General features: G+C 44.3%; 1 protein-coding gene across 1 annotated transcript in view; it reads left to right on the top strand.

Moving 5' to 3' along the window:
• The window catches only part of IGSF5 (immunoglobulin superfamily member 5), a 28172-nt gene extending 19672 nt beyond the window's left edge, over window positions 1-8500 (top strand). The window contains exon 9 of the mRNA XM_010411248.3: window positions 7442-8500. Coding sequence (XP_010409550.1) covers window positions 7442-7510 — 69 coding nt within the window. The 3' untranslated portion in view covers window positions 7511-8500. The remainder of the gene's footprint in view (window positions 1-7441) is intronic.
• Window positions 8501-19689: the final 11189 nt, after the last annotated feature.

The following is a 19689-nucleotide window of genomic DNA, read 5'->3' as shown; positions in this document are numbered from 1 at the left end:
CTTTTGGCACACAATGAGATTTAGGGAGCACTCAATCAGCAATTAAAACAAGGATCACGTAATACCCGTAAAAAATAAGAGCAGTGACACTGATGCATTTGTGCCTGGTAGTTATGATGGTTGACTTTAGTTACTTGTCAAACAAAATACAGTTCAAGCAAAGCTGAAAAGTCTGCACAAACCAGTGGAGGCTTCAGCGTGGATCTATAACCCCAAGCAACTTTCAGACAGTGTTTGGAATGCTTGTGAACAGGATTGTGGGGCACTGGCTGTGCTTCCATGCACAAGGCACGTGGCACATGCTGTCTGCTCTGACAATCAGGAGAGGACAATCAGGACACATTTCAGGGCAGGATATTGACTCCAGGAGGCATCTGCATGTGGCACTTGGGGATGTGGTTTAGGGGTGATGATGGTGATGTTGGGGTGATGATGGGACTGGATGATCTTGAAGGTCTTTGCCAACCTTGATGACTCTGGGATTCGGTGATTCTGGGATTTGGTGATTCTGGGATTCATTTGGCCATTTCCTGGTGACTGGGTGCTCATTGATGGTTCATGGGCACTGATGTTTGGGGTAGCATTAAGCCATTTAGTGACATCTGAAAGGCATCGAATTTGGATGTTCTCAGGCAGCTCCATCCACTGTGAGAACAATAAAGTTTTGAGTGGGGACCATCAGGAGACTCTGTTCGCTGCCCTGATTCAAACTGAGACATGAAAGGTGCAGCCCTCCACATGAAACCCTGGGTTAGATGGCCTAGGAGTTCAAGTGGCCAGGGAAACACTGAATCCATCACAGGCACACAGCATAAAATTGAAATAGTTATGTTTTTAAACCAGTTGTCCCTGGACAATATAAAAACTCAGTTACAGTGGCTTCTACCTGCATCAGTAGCTGCACACACATTCTTGGAAAATACAAAGAGAGAATCTAGAGGTAAAAATGATTTAGAGCTATTCTCCCTATGTTAGAGTGTAGTGGTTTAGTTCACATTTCTCCTTAACTAAAAACCAAGCTGTGCTAAACCACGACATGGAAGAATATTCAGCAATCTAAAAACGGCTTGGTGAAGACAAACTTCTGTTTGAACAGGGCTTCTCAGTGTATTGTGATGGCCACGTCTTGTGTATGCAGGAACTGATCAAAGGCTGCTGAAGTTTTACCTTAAATGGTGGATTTGCAATCCATGATTTAATTTTATGGCAATATATTCAAACACAGTAAAAGATTTCCCAGACAAAAAGCGTTTTCCTTTTACATTCATAACCTTCCCTGTTAGCTGCATAATACAAGTTTTTTTCACTAAAGGTGTCCCTGGATATATTCTAATAAAGTTTAATCACCACTGATGCCAGTATATTGCCTAATAAGCATTGTAGTGCTCTCTCATTATATTTCTTGTCAAGTAGGAGAAATCAGATGTTAACTCCTTTAGATGTTTGCAGGTTAGTGCTGAATCAAACAATTTCCTCAGAAACCACCTGCCTTCCTGCCACTGCAGCTTCTAAGCCCAGAAAGTTGTGTTTCTCAGTTGGCTTTCCCTGCCTGAATATGGGAAACATTCCCAAAGACTTTTCATCTTTATTCTTCAGGACTTTATAGTGAGAAATAGGGGGTAAAAAAAACCCAGGAGGAAAAGAAGTTATCCTGAGAATTTTTTTCCATAGTGAAGGATGGAGGTCATGAAGGGGTGGACTCCAGAAAATTGCTTCTTTCTCCCTGGATAATCAGGAAATGTGAGCAAAAGTCCTTGCAGTGCTTTTTTAGAGGTCAAGAAGAAGGAAGGAAAATACAAGTCCTCCCTGAGGAGCAAGAAGTGCATCTACTGGTAGAAAAACTGCAGATTGAAGACCTAAAACCTTATCTATTCCTGTGTCTCTGAGGGTAATGGCTTCAAATTTGATCCCTTCTGTCCCATATGTAAAAAAGTTACAATTTTAAAGAATTTGGGAGATTGAGGGAGACTTCATATCACAGGCTTTGCTTCCTCAGGATTTGTTACCCATGGACCCAGCTGGGTACAAACCTGAAATCCCTGGTGTGTGTTGTTGTAAAGGGTGACAACAGGAAAACACTGAGCTCAGCTTTTGGCCATTCAAACTCTTTGAATCAGAAACTAATGCAGAGTGTCCACAGAAGATAAATGCTGCCCAGTAACTGCACTGATCAATTCACAACCTCAACAAAAGGTTTGGCAAAGAAGAAAGGAGGAAAATCAAAGGTGTGCACAAGACATTTAAAAAATGATGAGTAACGAAGTAAATTATTGAGCTGAGGGAAAAATTACCAGCTACTGGGAGAGGAGGCCAGGAGCATCAGTCAGAGGTGCTGGAAGGTCTTCATTGTGATTATATTAACTGAGAAAAGGTCAATTGAGAGCAGAGGTGCAGGTTTCTGTTTAATTGCAAATGTAGTTCTTGTCAGAGATGGGAGAAGTGTGATCCTTGCTCCCAGTACCGGGGCTGAGCTGCCAGAAAAATGGGTTTTAGGGAGCAACGTCCTACTCAGGGAACAGTTCCTCATTCCCTGACCCACAGTGCTCCTTCCAAAACCCAAGCACAGGGAGGGGGATCCCCTGCCCAGGGTTTTGCAGATTTTGGGGCAGCCCCACAGACAGCTGTGCCTGAACAAGGGCCACAGGGCCAGTTCTGCCAGGTGCTGAGTGCCACCTCCAAGGATCTCCGTTTTCCAAGCTCCCACAGAAGGAGCTCTAAGGACTGAGCAGCTTGCAGGATTGGACAATTTCCTAGACAAGCTTCATAATTAGCCCATTTAATACGCCATAAACATCTCTGATAAATCAGGAGCCCATTCCATAAGAGGGTGTGAATGCTCATTTCCAATGGGCTGGATTCATTCCTGCTGTGACTCCAGCACAGCTCCAGGAAGCTTCCACAGCCTTGCTGCTCCTTTCCAATCCAGGGTGAGTCATGGCTGCCTTAATGGGGAAGGATCTATTTTTCTCCTTAACTACTCCAAATGACACTCTATAAACTGGAAATATTATTTAGTTGTGGTTGTGGTTTTATACTGAGAAGGAAATGAATGATGAATTGCAGCTCCATTTATTGCCCCATATAGAACTGCTCTGACTCTGAGGGTTGTTGGAAAGAAAAATTAAGCAATCGAAATTGAATTAAAAGGTCAATAAATAGAAATATAAATCAATGAAAGCAAACAATTTTGCCCCTGCTGATGAAATGTGCTGCAGATATGTCATGTTATGCTATCCATTGGTTAGCATATCTTGATTAAGAGAGCAATAAACATTGATGATGCAGATAGAAAAATGGCAGGTGCAGTTTGCAGGTTTTTTTCCAAATGTCTCTGGGAGAAGGGGAGGAGTGAAGGCATTTGGGTGGGATTAACCCATGAAGAAACAAGGGGGAGTTTCCAGGCTGTATTGATGGGCAGGGAAATGTGGTGAGTGTCCAGAAAGTTGATGGGAGGGAACTGGTTTGCTACATAAAGTAATAGTGTATCCGAATTATTTTGAGGGTATCCAGAACTTAGGGGATGGGTGTTTTTCCTGTCAATGAAGTGAATTTGGAATGAAAATTAAAAACTAAGGGCAGGGGGGGAAATAACCTTCAGACCCAGAAAGCTGTGCCTCCCTGATTTTTTGTTCTGTTTTTGTTAGCCCAGTGTGTGATGCATGCAGACACATTTGGGAGTACTCCTACCACATTAATGTCAGCAGTCTGTTCTAATGCAGTTAGACTTGACTTTCTTTTGGCTGGCTAATACCAAGCCTTCAGTTTATCACACACTTCCACAGCATCAGTGTCTGAGGAGCTGCCATGTGTCAAGTCAGTGTTGAGATCAGAGTCCTGTTTCGTAGTGCCAGATGTGTGCTCATCATTCACATCACTGATATCACACGGGTTGCAGAACTGACTGAAACATGCTTGTAAGAGCAGAAATCCTTCTTTCATTGACTGAAGATCAGTATTCAAAGCACCACTGAAGGATTCAACCCTGAAACCAGCTGATACACACTCCATTTACCTTCTGATTCATCCATGTGTTGCTAGCTCTCTTTTGGTCTGGCTGAAGAGCTGCAAGAGATGAAAAGGTCTGTGCTGCATCTGTTTCCTCAACCAAACCAACAAACTCTCTGAAGCTTCTCCCAGTATAATAATCCTTTTATAGTAATCCCTGTGAAAAGGCACCCAGGGCAGGTGATAAATCAACAGGCAGGCTTTGAAGCATGTGACTGTCAGATATCCCTGGTTAACTGGATGCCAAGCTGACAGTACAAAGAGATGTAAAACTGTAGAAAAGAAAAGTTAGTGCATCCTTCCTGATGGGGGGAACCACCTCAGAAACTCACCCCTGTGATGTTGTGCTGGTGCAGCAAGCCACTGGAGATGGTTTGTTTTTCCCTTCATTCTGTAGGATGTAATGAATTATGAAGCCATTTTTCCTCACACTGGGACTGGCAGGACTAGCAGAGCACTGACTTAATCTAAAGAGGAAACAAGTTTGAAATCAAAACCAAGCAGGAGCTCCAGCAGATATATATATAAATATATATAAATATACGTAAATATATAAAAATATATATAAATACAAAATATATAAATAGATATAAATACGAAATGGTTTTCGTGGTCCTGCTCCTCTGCATTATTATTTGTAATGTGTTGTATGAGATCTTCCATAGCACCACAAAATGAGTTTTAGGTCAGTGACCAGGAGCCAGCAGCCTCCATTTCAGTGAAGTGCAACCTCAGGAAGGCTCTGCTGCTTCAGAGAAAGCTTCCCAGAAAATGGGACAGCACACAGCATGAGTTGATTGAAATTCATGAAATTATTCATTAATTGATGCCAGAGCACAGTAAGCATGAAATAGAAGTAATTCTAAAGCAAATAACTATGAGAGATGCAGCAGGGCAAGGGTGAACCCTCATGGACATCATCCCCACTGTGGGAGCAATCTCTGCTCAGTTCCTGCTTTGGTGGTGAGGAGAAGTGCCATGACAGGACTGGGGATGGATGGCTCATTCTTGAAAATGAGATTTTTAAAGAAAAAGAGGCCTGTTGGGGTTACCCTTTCACCAGTGCTCTCACAGGGCAGCCTGGATCCAGCTGGTGCTTGTCCTCTGGCTCCCTGCTGTTCAGAATCATGTGCAAACCTAAATCAGAGAATCTCAGAATGGTTTGGGGTGGAAGGGACCTCAAAGATCATCCAGTGCCACCCCTGCCATGGGCAGGGACACCTCCCACTGTGCCAGGCTGCTCCAAGCCCCAATGTCCAGCCTGGCCTTGGGCACTGCCAGGGATCCAGGGGCAGCCCCAGCTGCTCTGGGCACCCTGTGCCAGGGCCTGCCCACCCTGCCAGGGAACAATTCCTGCCCAATCTCCCATCCAGCCCTGCCCTCTGGCACTGGGAAGCCATTCCCTGGCTCCTGGCCCTCCATGCCTTGGGAATTGTCTCTCTCCAGCTTTCCTGCAGCTCCTTCAGGCCCTGCAAGGCCACACTGAGCTCAGCCCAAAGCTTCTCCTCTCCAGGCTGAACAATGCCAGCTCTCGCAGCCTTTCCTCCCAGCAGAGCTGCTCCATCCCTCTGCTCATCCTGGTGCCTCCTCTGGCCTCTCTCCAGCAGCTCCACGTCCTCCCTGTGCTGGTCCCAGGGCTGGGGCAGCTCTGCAGGTGGGCTCTCACCTGAGCAGGGCACAGGGGCACCATCCCCTCCCTAAATCTCCTGTAGCATTGCCTCCAAATGGCCCCAAAAATGCCTCTTTCCACTTTCCTTTTCCAACACTGCTGGATTAACTTTGTGATTAATGTCTTTTTACCTTTAGCAAATCTGGTGCAATAGGGTATTTTTCTGCAGCAAGTTCTGGGAAATATTCTCACCTCAGTATTTCACTAAACATGGGATTCAAACCATGACCTATTTCAGGGAGTTTTAGAGACTGTGTGCTCTGGGGCCCCCTGTGAAACTTCCTGGTTACTCAGTATGCTACTGGTTCAGTATCCTTTATTCTCACAGACCACAGTATCTGGGATTATTTGCTTTCCACAAACATAACATTTGCCTTTGACTTTTTTTTTCAGATTTTTTTTTCTATTCTATTTGTAAATTTGTTATTTTAGGGGGAGTGGTAGTAGAGAGCTCCCTGCTCAGCACCACTGAGGTCTTTGGGCTGAGATGCAAGAAATTAAGTGCAGCAGAGGGATCTTAGAAAAGGTCCTTGAGCAGAGCCAGGCAATCCTGTTACTCCCCAAAGTACCTCTCCTCTCTGCAAAAATAAACAGTAAAGAAGGGTAAATTTAGAAAACAGCAGCATGTTCTAGCAACCAGAAGGAATGGGAGGGAGGAGAAAGAGAGTTGTGTTTAAAACAGAAGGCAGCTGTCTTGTGAAATGTTTCTAGGATAGTTAAATTTATCCCGCAGTTTTCCTTGTGGTGCTGGGACACATTAAATACCAGAGACATGTTGTCCACATTTGTTATCTAACATTTGCCTCTGTGTGTTATTCAATAATGTATATGTACCAAATGCATTATTGAAGATGTTTAATACTGGAAGAATACCAGAGCAATACAGACTGTGCATGATTAATGCTCCAGAAACAAACCTCAGAAGATTGCTCCGTAGTTAGAGAACCACGTTTGCTTGATAAAAGATTTCACTGAGAAAAAACAGTGGCATTTCCATTAATATCCAAGGGCTTGAGACCAGGTGAGGAGTTGCAGAAGGTGTTGCTACTGCATTTAAAAATCCAGAGTTTATGTTACTTGGATGCATTTGAGAGAGAATTTTTCCTTGTCTTTTCCTCTCCACTGATGTTTTGTAAAAGCACACAAGTAATTAGGACTGGAGATGCACTGCACTTGTTTCAGATGAGGAAAAGCTTTCCAAGACTGCTGAGCATTTGCCCTGCTCTGATCCCACCAGGGGCAGTTTGAGAACAGGCTGCAGTCAGTGGAAGTGGAATCCTGCCAGTCTTGGGAAGTTTAAAAAAAGCCTGCCTTGAATAAACACTGAGATGTTGAGAGTGATCTTCCAGCCACGGGAAATGCTGGTGTGCTGATTGCTGCGATTTCTAATGGATTTGGAAAGCAAGTGTTCAGATTTTTTACAGCTTAACAGGTATTTCCTTTAAGACAACCAGAGGAGAAACACCCAACATCACCTTTTGCTTAAAAGCACGCAGACTGCAGAGGCCACAAGAAGTTTTTGGGCAGCATAAGATCAGATCATGAATTCCCAGAGCTGCTAGCAGCGTGTTGCATGCGAAGCTTTTGTTTCATTCTGCTTCTCGTGCTTTCCTTTGTGCTTGGATTTTGAGTGGGTTGCTGATGATAGATCTCATTTTGCTGTAATGCTCTGGGGTGAGGGCTTGGCAGGTAACCTCCTGAGACCCGTTGTGGGACTGCTTTTCCAGGATCTCTTTTAGTTCTGTAACTGTTTCTGCTCTCCCCTAGGTGCGACCTCAAAGACGTACTGATTATCTGATCAGCCCAAAGAAAATCAGGAATGTGACACTCGTGTAGGATGTACTTCTCCAAGATATTTCTCTAGCAGTTGCATTTTTACACGTTTGGATGCCTTCCTGCAATGGAGAAAAGTTAAAACCAGTTCTCTCAGTTTAAGTTATATCTTATAAGTTATTTTTCTTTTTTTTTTTTCCCCTCATACAATGAAATAAAATTGCAACCTTTATAATGCAGCGTGTGATATCTCAGCAAAATAATGGACATGAATGACATAAATGGGCAGCCTTAACTTCCAAGACAATGAGTTTGATGGGACTGTGGAAGAAGAATCCACATTTTGGGTCCCAAGGAAATCAGCAAAACTCCTGTCAGACAGGAATGTTATGTTACAGCAAGATCAAGGACTGGAAATGCAAGATATTTATTATCTCAGAAAAACTGGTGAATAATAGTAATAATAATAATGGTTAATATAATATCTACGCTTTTTAATGTATTTTATGTACAGCTGATCATCTTGAGCTCTCAGATCAACAACATTTTTCCATTCCTATTCTGTAATAAAATCAAGGCAAGTTTTCATGAGGGCTGCTTCAAAATTTCTAACAAAACTCTCTTTGGATCAGAAGTGACATTTCTCCATTTCAATACATTATTTTATAAGAGCTATTTGCCTTAAATCTGATGTTCCATTTCAAAATAAAACCCAATCACCCATGTGCCAAAAAAAATCCTTTTTTAAAAAAAATGAAATTCAGAAATCTTAAGCTGAAAAATGTAGATTTGAAACTCTTGACTCTGAAGAGTTGCTTGAATGTTTTATGTCTCTGTTCTACTTGTGGGCCAAGTTGTGTCACAGCAATGGTGGCTGCTGGAATTCAGTTTGAACAGTGTTTTTTCCTCAGGGATAGAGTTGATAATGACCATGGGAAATGCTTTAACAAAGCAGCTTCTAAGCAGAGCAGATCCAGCACATGAACCGTATCTAAAATTAATGAAATATTTTGTCTGAAATTTTATATTTCATAATAAAATGTTCAAGCTTAATATTTTTTTTTCTTTTACAAAAAGGCAAACCTCTTTCAGAAAAACAAGTTATTTTCAGTGTACTCTTCTTTCTACCCACTCAAAGAATTCTGAATTATTCAGTGTGTCTCGTGGTAATCTTTGGTATGAACCGACGCAGGTGCTCTTGAAAGAAGCTCCTGCTTAGAATCACTTCCAGTGACACTCTGTGCAACAAAACTGAGGAATTTGAAACCTGAACTCAGGAAGGAAAAGTTGTTTTGCACGTTTAGCATTTGGCACCTCCTTAACTCGTGCCAGATTTTGCACTGATGGTGGCATTTTCAGCCAGTCTGTCAGAACTGGCAGGGTCTGCCATGTGCTGTTTGTACACAAAGCTGTTTCGAGTTCTGACCATCTACAGCCTTTCTATCTTGTTTGCCTAAGGAGGAGCTTTGGAATGAATTTTGTAGTGTTATACAGACAAAAATATAAGCAATTTACATTGTGGCATATTGAAATTGTCCTTGAAAATATCCTTGTTTTGAATTAAACACTCGTGGAGAAAAACATCTACCTCATTCTGATACAAGTATTCCTATTGCTGACATTGCCTTGTTACCCCTGTGGCTGAGTGCAACCTAAACACAAACAAAAATCCACTTCATTAGAGGAATGTCCATTGCATGGGAGAGGGAGGCCCAGGGTAACAGCAGCCTGTGACTTGAGGGGTAAAAACCACGGAGCTTTGGCTTTCTGTGCATGTGCATTGTTAACAAGGCCTCCTGGTTGTCAGAAAAATAAAACCTGTAAACTGTATGGAGACAGGGGTTCCCCAGCAGAAAATGTTGATTCATTGGGATGTATTTTGCAAAGGGATCAAGCTGTACTCCTTTGTTTATCTCCAAGCCCTTGTTTCCAAGCTTAGCTTCGATATTATTTGGTGTCAGAGTAAAGCAGCCAACCTAGAACTGAAGAAAACCTTTTCTCCAGTTAATCTGTATCCTTCCACATTAATCAAACAAATTTCTGTGTTGATGCCATGGGCCAGAGGACACAAACTTGAGACTGTGTCAGCAACAAGGAGATTTCTGTGCTGGGGAGTCCCCCCTAAGATTCCCAGGCTGTGCTGCCTGGTGCTCGAGGCTCTTCAGAGGATACCAGCAGTGCTCCAAAAATTGGTTAGCAGGCTGTGGCTGGGCAAAGGCGCTTCCTGGCACTCCTGATGAATGAACAATCTGAGAAGAGAAGGTTGGAGACCTCATAGCAGCCTTCCAGTATCTGAAAAGAGGCTACAAGGAATCTGGGAAGGGATGCTTCATCAGGAACTGTAATGAGAGGACAAGGGGAATGGCTTTAAACTGACAGAGAGTAGGGTTAGAAGGGATATTGGGAAGGAATTCTTCCCTGTGAGGATGGTGAGGCACTTGGAACTGGTTGCCCAGAGCAGCTGTGGGTACCCCTGGATCCCTGGAAGTGTCCAAGGCCAAGTTGGGCAGGGCTTGGAGCCACTTGGGATAGTGGAAGCCCATGGCAGGGACTGGAAGTGGATGATCTTTAAAGTCCCTTCAAACTCAAACTGTTTAAGGATTTTAAGTGAGGCTCAAACCTGGGAACCACGTGGGAGCCCCTTCCCTGCTGACAGCTCCAAGCTGTCTCAGTCAGACATCCCAGGCACAGCCCAGACAGGTCACCCTCCAGCTGTGCATCCTGCCTGGCAGCTGGAAAAGTGCTCCAAGGTGCCATGCTCACCTCAGGGATCACCAGCCAGCAGGAAAATGCCTGTGCACATCCCACAGCAGCAGGAGGAATTAACATCTCCCTGACTGCACCTCTCACCGACTCAAACAAACCAAGATTTTTGCACAAACAGGTACCAACCACAGCCACGGAAACGTGCACATTACCCAGAGTCTGGAGCTCTTTTCCCTTCCTGCCAGCTACAAGAATGCATCCCACACAGCTATGGAACACTCCTAACAGCGTTGGCATGAGGTTAAAAAATTCTCATCGTGTCCTTGGAATTTATGGTTGGGGGCATTTATTTCCTTCCAGATTTGTTTTCTTCGGGCATGTTGTACAGCCTGTATATCATCTCCAGTACTAGCTGTTACTTATGTTTGCAAATAGAGCTCCACAAATAACAATACATAAAATACAGAGACAATTTTCAGCTCACAGGGAATATAAAATATGCAGGCACTTTCAGAAGGCACAGTAGACTAAAAATATTGAATTTCAGGCACTTTATGGAGACACCAATCTTTTGTACACATGCATATTGATTTATAATTATGACTTGAGGGACATTTCAGTAATCTAGAAGTATCCAGCTTTTTACAGCTCACAGACTGTGCACAGTTTGATAATATAAAACCCTTCCACGTTTCCTTACAAAATGTTCTAATTTGAATTCTGTGCTTGTATATGCAGGGAAAAAATGCATTGAAGATAAACAGTTTTTCATGCCACAGTAAGATTTCCTAAACTTATCTCACCAGTTTTGTATTTTACAGAAAATTCAGGCTACCTTTAATACAAAGCCACTTAAAAATAACACTTGGCTCCATGTGGAGGTTTCTTGTTTCAACAAAATGCACCTCAGGTTTGTGTGGGCTGAGTGGAATCAACAGATGAACTCTTACTGAAGAGTACTCACAATATTGACTGAACATTTGGTTTCTTACTGATCTGATTGAACAGAGCTTCTATTTGCAATATCTATTTGGTAGAATGTACGATGTGGGGTGCTGCTAACCTAAAACGCAGCATTTTTGAGGATTTGGGCCTCCCAGTGACAAAGATGGGAATAGCTCTTTGGTTGCAGAGCTCACCATCCCTTTCCTCAAAAGGATCCTGCATGAGGCAGGAAAGACAGAGCTTGCTACCAAATTCCCCAGCAGAAGCTCATGGAAAACCAGAATATGGTCTCCTTGAAGTGTCAGGGATAACTCATCCTCTCAATTCTCCACTCCATCTAAAGTGGGGACATGGGGCCCACCCCAAGTCTCCCTCTCTCTGAGTTTCTCTAAATCCCACACCCATATTCCCAACAATATCATGGAATTAATCCACTGGCCTCATGGTAACTGTATAAGTAAAACTGAACAAGCAGGATAGACCAAAGTGGGCTCATATTTTCAAGCTATAATAAACCCCAACAACCTCAGCTGCCAAGGGGAGAACACTGCTCCCCAAACACCTTTGGCATCTCAGTACTTTTCATCCCAACAGCCTCCAAAACCCCTCCTAAAGATGAGGCTGAGCATTGAAATTCATAAAGCCACTTGATCTGGAGGAGCATGCTCTCGGCAGATGTGACTTTTATGATTACTCTCCTCCCACTCACCACGATTGACTCTTGTTCCCCAGGCTATAAACTACCTGCCTCTTCCTCCCCCCAGGTGACAAGCAGCTTCATTTAACTTTAACTTTCTCTGTCTCTCATTTTCCGCCCTCTTCCCCATCCTTTCTTCTCTGCAGCTCCCAAATTCATTTCCTTTAAACAAAGGCCTAATTGATACATACCTAATTAACATCTGAGCGTTTGTTCTCACCTTGTACTCAGCTCTGAAAATTGTTGCTTCTATTTCAGACCTGAATAAGGGCTTGCATACCTGAAAGTTTGCCTGATATTTCCAGCAATGCTAGTTGATCCAGTAAAATACACACTGGTGGCTGTGTATTCCCATCATCCCATACACCAGGACTTCAGGAGGACACTGTGCACACCTTGGCTGACCGTTCTGAACTGCTGCTGGGAAAAAAAAGAGAAAGAAATGGAAGCCAAATCAGTTCTGCATTAATATGTCTGCACCAAACCTCCTCAGCCAGCAGGAAAGTTCTCCATGTTGTTGGAAAGGTGGGATTTGACAGGAGTGTTCTACACTACTGCAGTTTGTAGCTCTGTGTGAGAGTTCTGCCCTTCTGCCCTGAGGAATTCAGTTTTCTCTTACCCATTCCTCACCCTGCTCTCTCTTCTTTGGAAGGTGCAGGTTGCTGTCGACTCCTTCCCATTATCCTGGAAATTGTGGATTATTTATGCTAGATTAGCACAGATAGTTATTTAAATGATGCATCTTTGCAGGCTCAGAGGAATATTGCAATGGGCTACTCCTTTCCAGCTCAGAGAATCAATGTTTGGGAGCTCCCAGCATCATTTGGCATTAGCTCTGATAGCAGAGTTCATGTCACACAGATGTTATTTATATTGTTTATTTTCCCCTGTGCTATGATCACTCCCTCAAATGAGGCTTACACCAAGTGCTTTTTAAAAAAAACTCATGTTCCAGCGAAATGCTCCGCTTGGTTTTGTTTTGGGGGAAGAATGCCAAAATCGAGGGAAAACAATACTGGGAGGTTTTTATTAGAGAAGTCAACCAGATCCATCTCAGCCCTGCCACCCACTCATTAGCTTCCCATCAAAAGGGCCCAGGGACTGCTCCAACCTTGGATCAGCTCCTCTGTGCTATTGATTCCCTTAATCCCAGTGACCTTCCCATCAGATACTGGTGCTGTGGGCTCAGGTCTTACTTGAGCCGTGCTTTCCTGCACCCTGGCTCTCTCCACTGCAAACAGCACCCATTTCACACCTCCTGTGGAAGGATGGAGGAGACTCGTGGCTCAGCCCTGCTGCCCCACAGCTGACACTCTTCCAGAGACGCTGCCAGGATGGATTTTCCTTTCCCAGCAGAGCAAGGATTCACATGGGGCTACAATCTGCCAGATGCTGGGACTATTCCATGGCACAGGGTTTCATTTAGGTGTCACCCAACTGACAGACAGTGAATCCCCCTTGATGAACACTGCTCCCTTTAGGTTTGCCTCTTGCATGTTGCAGCACTTATGCAGAAGCCTGATCTTCCTGACAAATCTGATCCACATTGGAATTGTGTTGGGGAAAGAATCCCTGCTTGAAAATTAGCATTATGTTGTGATATTTTTCAGTATAAAGCAATTACACACATTCAAACTGTGCAAAACACTGGCACAGGTTGTCCAGAGCAGCTGTGGCTGCCCCTGGATCCCTGGCAGTGTCCAAAGCCAGGCTGGACACTGGGGCTTGGAGCAACCTGGGGTAGTGGAAGGTGTCCCTGCCCATGGCAGGGGGTTGGAACTGGTTGATCTTTAAGGTCCCTTCCAACCCAAACCATTCTGTGATCCTATGATTCTAAAACAGAGACTGTTCTGTTAAAATGCCAGCAAATTTAGTAACATTTTTTGTGTTTCTTAATCTTGGAAATTTGCAAGTCTGTTCCCTGATACTCTAAAAACATCCTCATGAAGATTTAAGCTTGTCAGCCAAGCCGGCTTCTCTGATGCTGCCTGAGCTCAGAAAACACTTTAAATTTGATCACTGCTTCCCCATCTCCATTTGCAAAATGAAAACAAAAAGGTAGCGAACAGGGAAGCAGTGCCTGTGCCGAGCCATCAAAATTCACTGGAGAGGCATCTGAGCTGGCAGAGGAACAGTTAGTTTCCCCTACTCCTTTTATCCATTGCCAGAGCACAGGACAAACACAGAGTGACTGGGATGGGGCTGCTGCTCACCAGGAGTGCTCACACTGCTGTGCTGGGTGGAGGGGAGCAAGGACTTGGGAGAACAGCTGGAACTGCTACACAGTTTAAAAGAAAATCAACTATTTTCCCCATAACTTATATATGATGGTTACATCATGGATTCTGTCATGCTGCTTGCTACTAATATTAATTGTTGATTATTTACCCTTCCCTGTAAGGGTGGGGAGGCCCTGGCATAGGTGCCCAGAGCAGCTGTGGCTGCCCCTGGATCCCTGGAAGTGTCCAAGGCCAGGTTGGATGGGGCTTGGAGCAGCCTGGGATAGTGGAAGGCGTCCCTGCCCATGGCAGGGGGTGGAAAGATGTGATCTTTAAGGTCCCTTCCAAACTGTTCTATGATTCCATGATTACCTTTCCCTAGAGATCCTGAAAAGAATTGTGACATTCTACATTCTGTTGTGAAACCAAATTTAAAGACATTTTATAACTTCGTATTAAATGACAAGTCAAAATTCTGTTCCTTTTGCTCATGCAAAACCTTTGCTGATCTCAGTGGGTAGAGTCTATTTTAACACTAAAATACCTCTCTTATGCAATAGGACCATCCAGAGTTACAAATAAATTTAGTCTTTCCAAGGCTTTCATATTTTACTTTTTTTCATTACGTCTAAAGTTTAGCTGAGTGTATTAAATGTGTTTACAAGAGGCAGGTACTAAAGAGGATGGAACACTGGGAAGTGCAAGGGCTGGAAAGTGCGAGGTAAGGGAGGAGGTGGCTGTGGTACATACACATATTTCCACTGCTCTGAGCTGATACCTGAGAACTGAGGTCTTGGGGGACCTGCTGAAATGACTTAGCTGCTGTAACTGCAATTTTGAGAGCATTCAGTGCAGCTTCTCAGGGCCCTGGGAATGCCAGCAGCCACTGGAGCCCCCTTCCCTGTAATCCTCCTCTGCAGGGAATTCCGTCCTGCACGGGTTTGCTGCTGGTGTTTGAGGTGATGCTTCCCTCACACTGCTGTGAGAACAGCTGAGCTGTGAGAAAGAGCAGTGAGAATCTGCAGCCAGGAACTCTGGTCAGTCCCTGGCAGGGAGCTTGGAGTCCTCCTGGGCTGCCTGGACCTTGCGCCTGCCTGTCCCTCTGGACCTGTGTGGTCACCTGGGCTTCTGGTGCCTGCCTGGTGGGGCCTGGACCCCGTGTGCTGCTGCCAGACCCTTTGGGAGCTGCAGAGAAGCTCTATTTCCTGGCAAAGGGATTCCTCAGATTGTAAAACAGATTATTTTGGGGACAGATTTAAAAGTTGTTTTTACAGACAACACACACTAAATGGTTAATGCACCTTCTGTAGCTTCCACTGGTTGCATGTTATGATGATTAACCCCATCCATTCTGGGACAGAGTTAATTCCAGATTTAAGTGCAATCCTTCCACCAGGCAGTGAGGCACAGCATCACCCTCTACAACTCCTTGAGAGGAGGTTGCAGCAAGGTGGGGGTTGGTCCCTTCTCCCAGGCAACAGGACAACAGGGAATGACCTCAGGTTGTGCCAGGGGAGGTTCAGGCTGGACATCAGGAAGAATTTCTTCATGGAAAGGGTGCTCAAGCATTGGAACGGGCTGCCCAAGAAAGGAAAATCACTGTCCCTGGACGTGTTCTAGAAATGACTGGATGTGGCACTCAGTGCTGTGGTCTGGTTGAGATGATGGTGTTCAGTCAAAGGCTGGACTCAGTCATCTTAGAGGCTTTGTCCAACCTAAATGATGCTCTGTGGGATTCTGTCTGTGGTCCTTGGTGTCCCTGCCACAGGGGCTCCTTTGGAAACGACCACAGCATCACTCGCAGGGCACAGGAGGGAGCATCCTTTTCCCAGAGGGACAGGCTGGGCTTTTTTTTCTGAGGGGGCAGAGCTCCCTTTGCCACATAACAGAGGACCCCGTGGTCGTACAGGGAAGAGGGAGGTGAGCTGTTTGTCTTCATCACTGTGTGTTTGCTGAGCTGTTTGTCTTTATCACTGTGTGTTTGCTGAGCCACCTGTGTGTATCAATGCAGAGACCACTCAGCCCTGCCACCCCACGCTGCTGCCCCATAGCAGATGCCCAAAGAAAATTGCTTCAGTGTTCAGAAACCTTTTCACTGCAACTCCTTTCCTGCTGCGACAAAGCCACTGCTGACCTATGCAGCACCACTGCCAATGATGTTTTATTTCCCTCTAGAGAAGTTTTCTTCCTCACCTTTCTTTGCAGATACTTTTTTTCTCTCCCTCTGCCTTCAGTTTGTTGTTGACTCTCAGAGCTTTACTTGTTTAATCAGGACCCCAAATGCCTCAGAGTAGGTGCCTTGACACCTCAGCTGGCTGTCAAGCTCTGTGAGCAGCCACATGGCGCTGCAGAAGAAATAAGGAAGGAAATCTATAGCCTTTTCCCTCACTGGCCAGGCTGCTGACAAAGTCTGCCCTGCATTGCAGATGCGATTCAATTATTTCAATGAACTCAATCAGAAATAATTAATGAAGACTTTCTAATGCATATTGGGAAGATCATCCACCAAAACAGGGAGCTTTTCTTTCTTTTGCTGTATTGCTACACTCAGCAGCTTACAGCTAATAAGTTACAAAGCCTTGGTTTCCTTGATTCCAACTGCTAATCCCTTTTGGTAGGGGAGAGGTGGATACAATTAATGTCAGACGATTATGAAGGCACTGATGGTGCTTTGAAATGGAAACTGTAAGAAGAGCCACAAGCTATGGTTACCCACATTACAACACTTAAATCACTCCTTGGCTTGTGTTTGTTTATTTTGCCACTGAGCAAGATTTGCCAAGCAGCACCTGTGTCCTTCGTGCCCTTTTGTAGCTGCTTAATGATGAAAGTTCACCGTGGGCAAGTGAGTGACAGGGCACAGAATCTCTCGTGTTCTGTGCGTTTCCTTTTCAGGGATGCACTGCCTTCAGCCACACTTGTGGGTCAGCAACCAAGGCAATTAAAAACGTCAGCTAAACAGCCTTTAATTGCAACAATTTCCATGGAAGTGCCAGGCTGTGGCTGGTTTTCCTGCCACAGGTGCAGGGTGCTGAGTGTTCAGTTCACACTGCCTGAGGCGATGCTATGCTGGAGACTCCATAGGTAAGACCTCACTGAACTCAGTTTGCTCCATTTGTTGTTTTCTGCTTCTCAGCCACAGTTCTCAAATGAACAGATTTGCTAGCACAGGGTTGCTGCTTTTTTTTTCCTGTCAGGGAGCAAGAAGGTTTTATGAAGGCATAAAGTTCTAAGTAAAAGGTCAATTGGCATAATCAGCAGTTTAAGTAATAAATCTATTATCATGCTTTCAATTTCATTAGCCAATTAATGATTCCAGCCCCTGGGTTAGAAGTGGCATTTCAGTGTGCAGGGAATGGTGATTCTCAGAGAATCCCAGAATCCCAGAATGGTTTGGGTTGGAAGGGACCTTAAAGATCAACCAGTTCCAACCCCCTGCTATGGGCAGGGACACCTTCCACCATCCCAGGCTGCTCCAAGCCTCATCCAGCCTGGCTTTGGACACTGCCAGGGATCCAGGGGCAGCCACAGCTTCTTTGGACAACCTGTGCCAGGACCTCAGCACCCTCACAGTAAGGCTTTTTTTCCTACTATCCCATCTAAACCTGCTCTCTGTCAGTTTGAAGCCATTCCCCCTTGTCCTGTCACTCCAGGGCCTTGTAAATAGTCTCTCTCCATCTTTCTTGTAGGCTCCCTTCAGGTCCTGGAACAGTGCAATTTTAATTTACTTTATGGCTAAGATAATTTATAACACAAAACCTCAAAAGGACACAGTGGCTGCTTTGTTCTCCAGGCATCGGACATGTCCTCCTTTAAATTAGAAATGTGTGTAACAGAACAGGGGGAATAAACATCTGCTATGGAAATGGACGTTTGTTGGGGTGTTTCTGTACTTGCACATTTCTTTGCTTGACATTAATAGAAAGTAGCAAGAAACATTCTGGCAATACTCTTGGTCACAGTTCAGAACTCAGCAGCAGTGAGGGAGGAAGGAGAACACGGGCAGGGAGGGAAGGACACATTTCAGCAGCAGCAAGAAGCTGCCTCTCGTGTCAGCTCTGCTGTTGTAGACCAAACCTCAATCATTTGAAACTGTTTTCTTGAAAGACACTACACTGAAGAAGACTGAGACCAGATACTGGCCTGTTCTGCCAACAGCTCTCCTGAGAGCCAAGTCACCCAGTTTTACACTAATCACAAGCCTTTTCCCACCAAGCACCACCCATTGCACAGGTTAGTGACAGTACTTGTCACTGCTTTTTCATCCTGCGTTTAAATGTGGCCTAAGCAGATAAGAAACAAACTGTTTACAGATGTGGCACTGAGAGTGTAATTAACCATCCTGCTTAATGAGGTATTAGTGAGGATGTGTATACAGTGGGCATTCACCTCCTTCTCAGTCTTTGCCCTGATCAGTGCTCATCAAATTGAGCTCTCCAGAACAAACAACAACAGAAAATCCCATTAGGAAGTAAAGCTTCAGATACCACTAAATATCCCGAGTCACTTGTACAGGCTACAGCAGGACTGGCAGAGTTTTCCTCCTGCACCAGGGTAAGACAGGTCCAGCACTGGGCAGCCCTTGTCCTGGCCCTGGATTCAAAGATTTTCTGCCTCCCAAAATGTTGGCCATACTTCAAAGGAACTCCATAGTCTGGTTCTCTAACTGAGGAACAACTCTTGACCAGATGGCAGCAGGAACCTTGTGAGTGTGTGTTAGGGCTGCTGAAATCTCCTGCTGGAGTTTGGAACTACACTGAGTTCTCAAAGAAGCCCTCTTTACTCATCTGAAATTTGTATAAAAATACAGTCCCATACTGAATGCTACCTGGCAGCATAACAATGTGTTACTGACAAAATTAATACACACACAAACAAAAAAAAATCCAGGCTGTAGGTCAGGGTCACCCTTTTATGTCACCCTTGCACATAGTGTCCAGAAATTTATGTTAAACAGTTGAACTATGTTTTCTTACTTGCATTCAGCATTTAATTGTTGTTCCACTGAGCTGGGGAACCTGACGACCTCCAGAAATCCCTTTTAGACCTAAATTTTTCTTTGATTCTATGAATTGTTTTGAATTCCATTGAATTGCTTTGAAACATGAAACAAGGCAGATACATGCTCAGAAAAATGGCAATGCACTCTGTAAAATAAGCCAGCAGGTTTTTGGTCTTTCCTGGGTAAGAGCTATGTTATTTAACACCTTTCCCTTCCTCAATATCAGGTGAACTCATCTGTTTACAGTTGCATAACATCAGTAACGTTTCAGCTTCTGAAACTTTAAATACAAAGAGATGATAAACTAAATATTTAAGAGAACCTGGGATTAGATTCCTCTGACCTTCACAAACTCCTTCGAGTAATTCATATAAATGAACCTACTTATTATTCACACAAATAAAATGCATGTAAAGAATGTAAATGCAAGACTGCTCCTGGTTTTTACAGCTGAGACCAGAGCTAGTTTGTCCAATAGGCTCATAGCCAGTGCTCCATCACACTGCCAAGGCCACTGTAGGGCCTGAACTGCTTCTAATTGAGTCAAAATTATTTTATTTCAGATCATTTGAGGGAGTACTGACTAGACTTTTGTTCTGGCCAGATCCTGGTGTAAATGTTGGACTCCTTAGTGCTTCAGGACACTTGAGGTGCACAGGGACAAACCAACTAC

This window comes from Corvus cornix, chromosome 1 (assembly GCF_000738735.6).
Source record: "Corvus cornix cornix isolate S_Up_H32 chromosome 1, ASM73873v5, whole genome shotgun sequence".
In the NCBI taxonomy this organism is placed as follows: Eukaryota; Metazoa; Chordata; class Aves; order Passeriformes; family Corvidae; genus Corvus; species Corvus cornix.
Note: the sequence above shows the minus strand (reverse complement) of the source record. Positions and strands in the feature narration are given on the sequence as shown.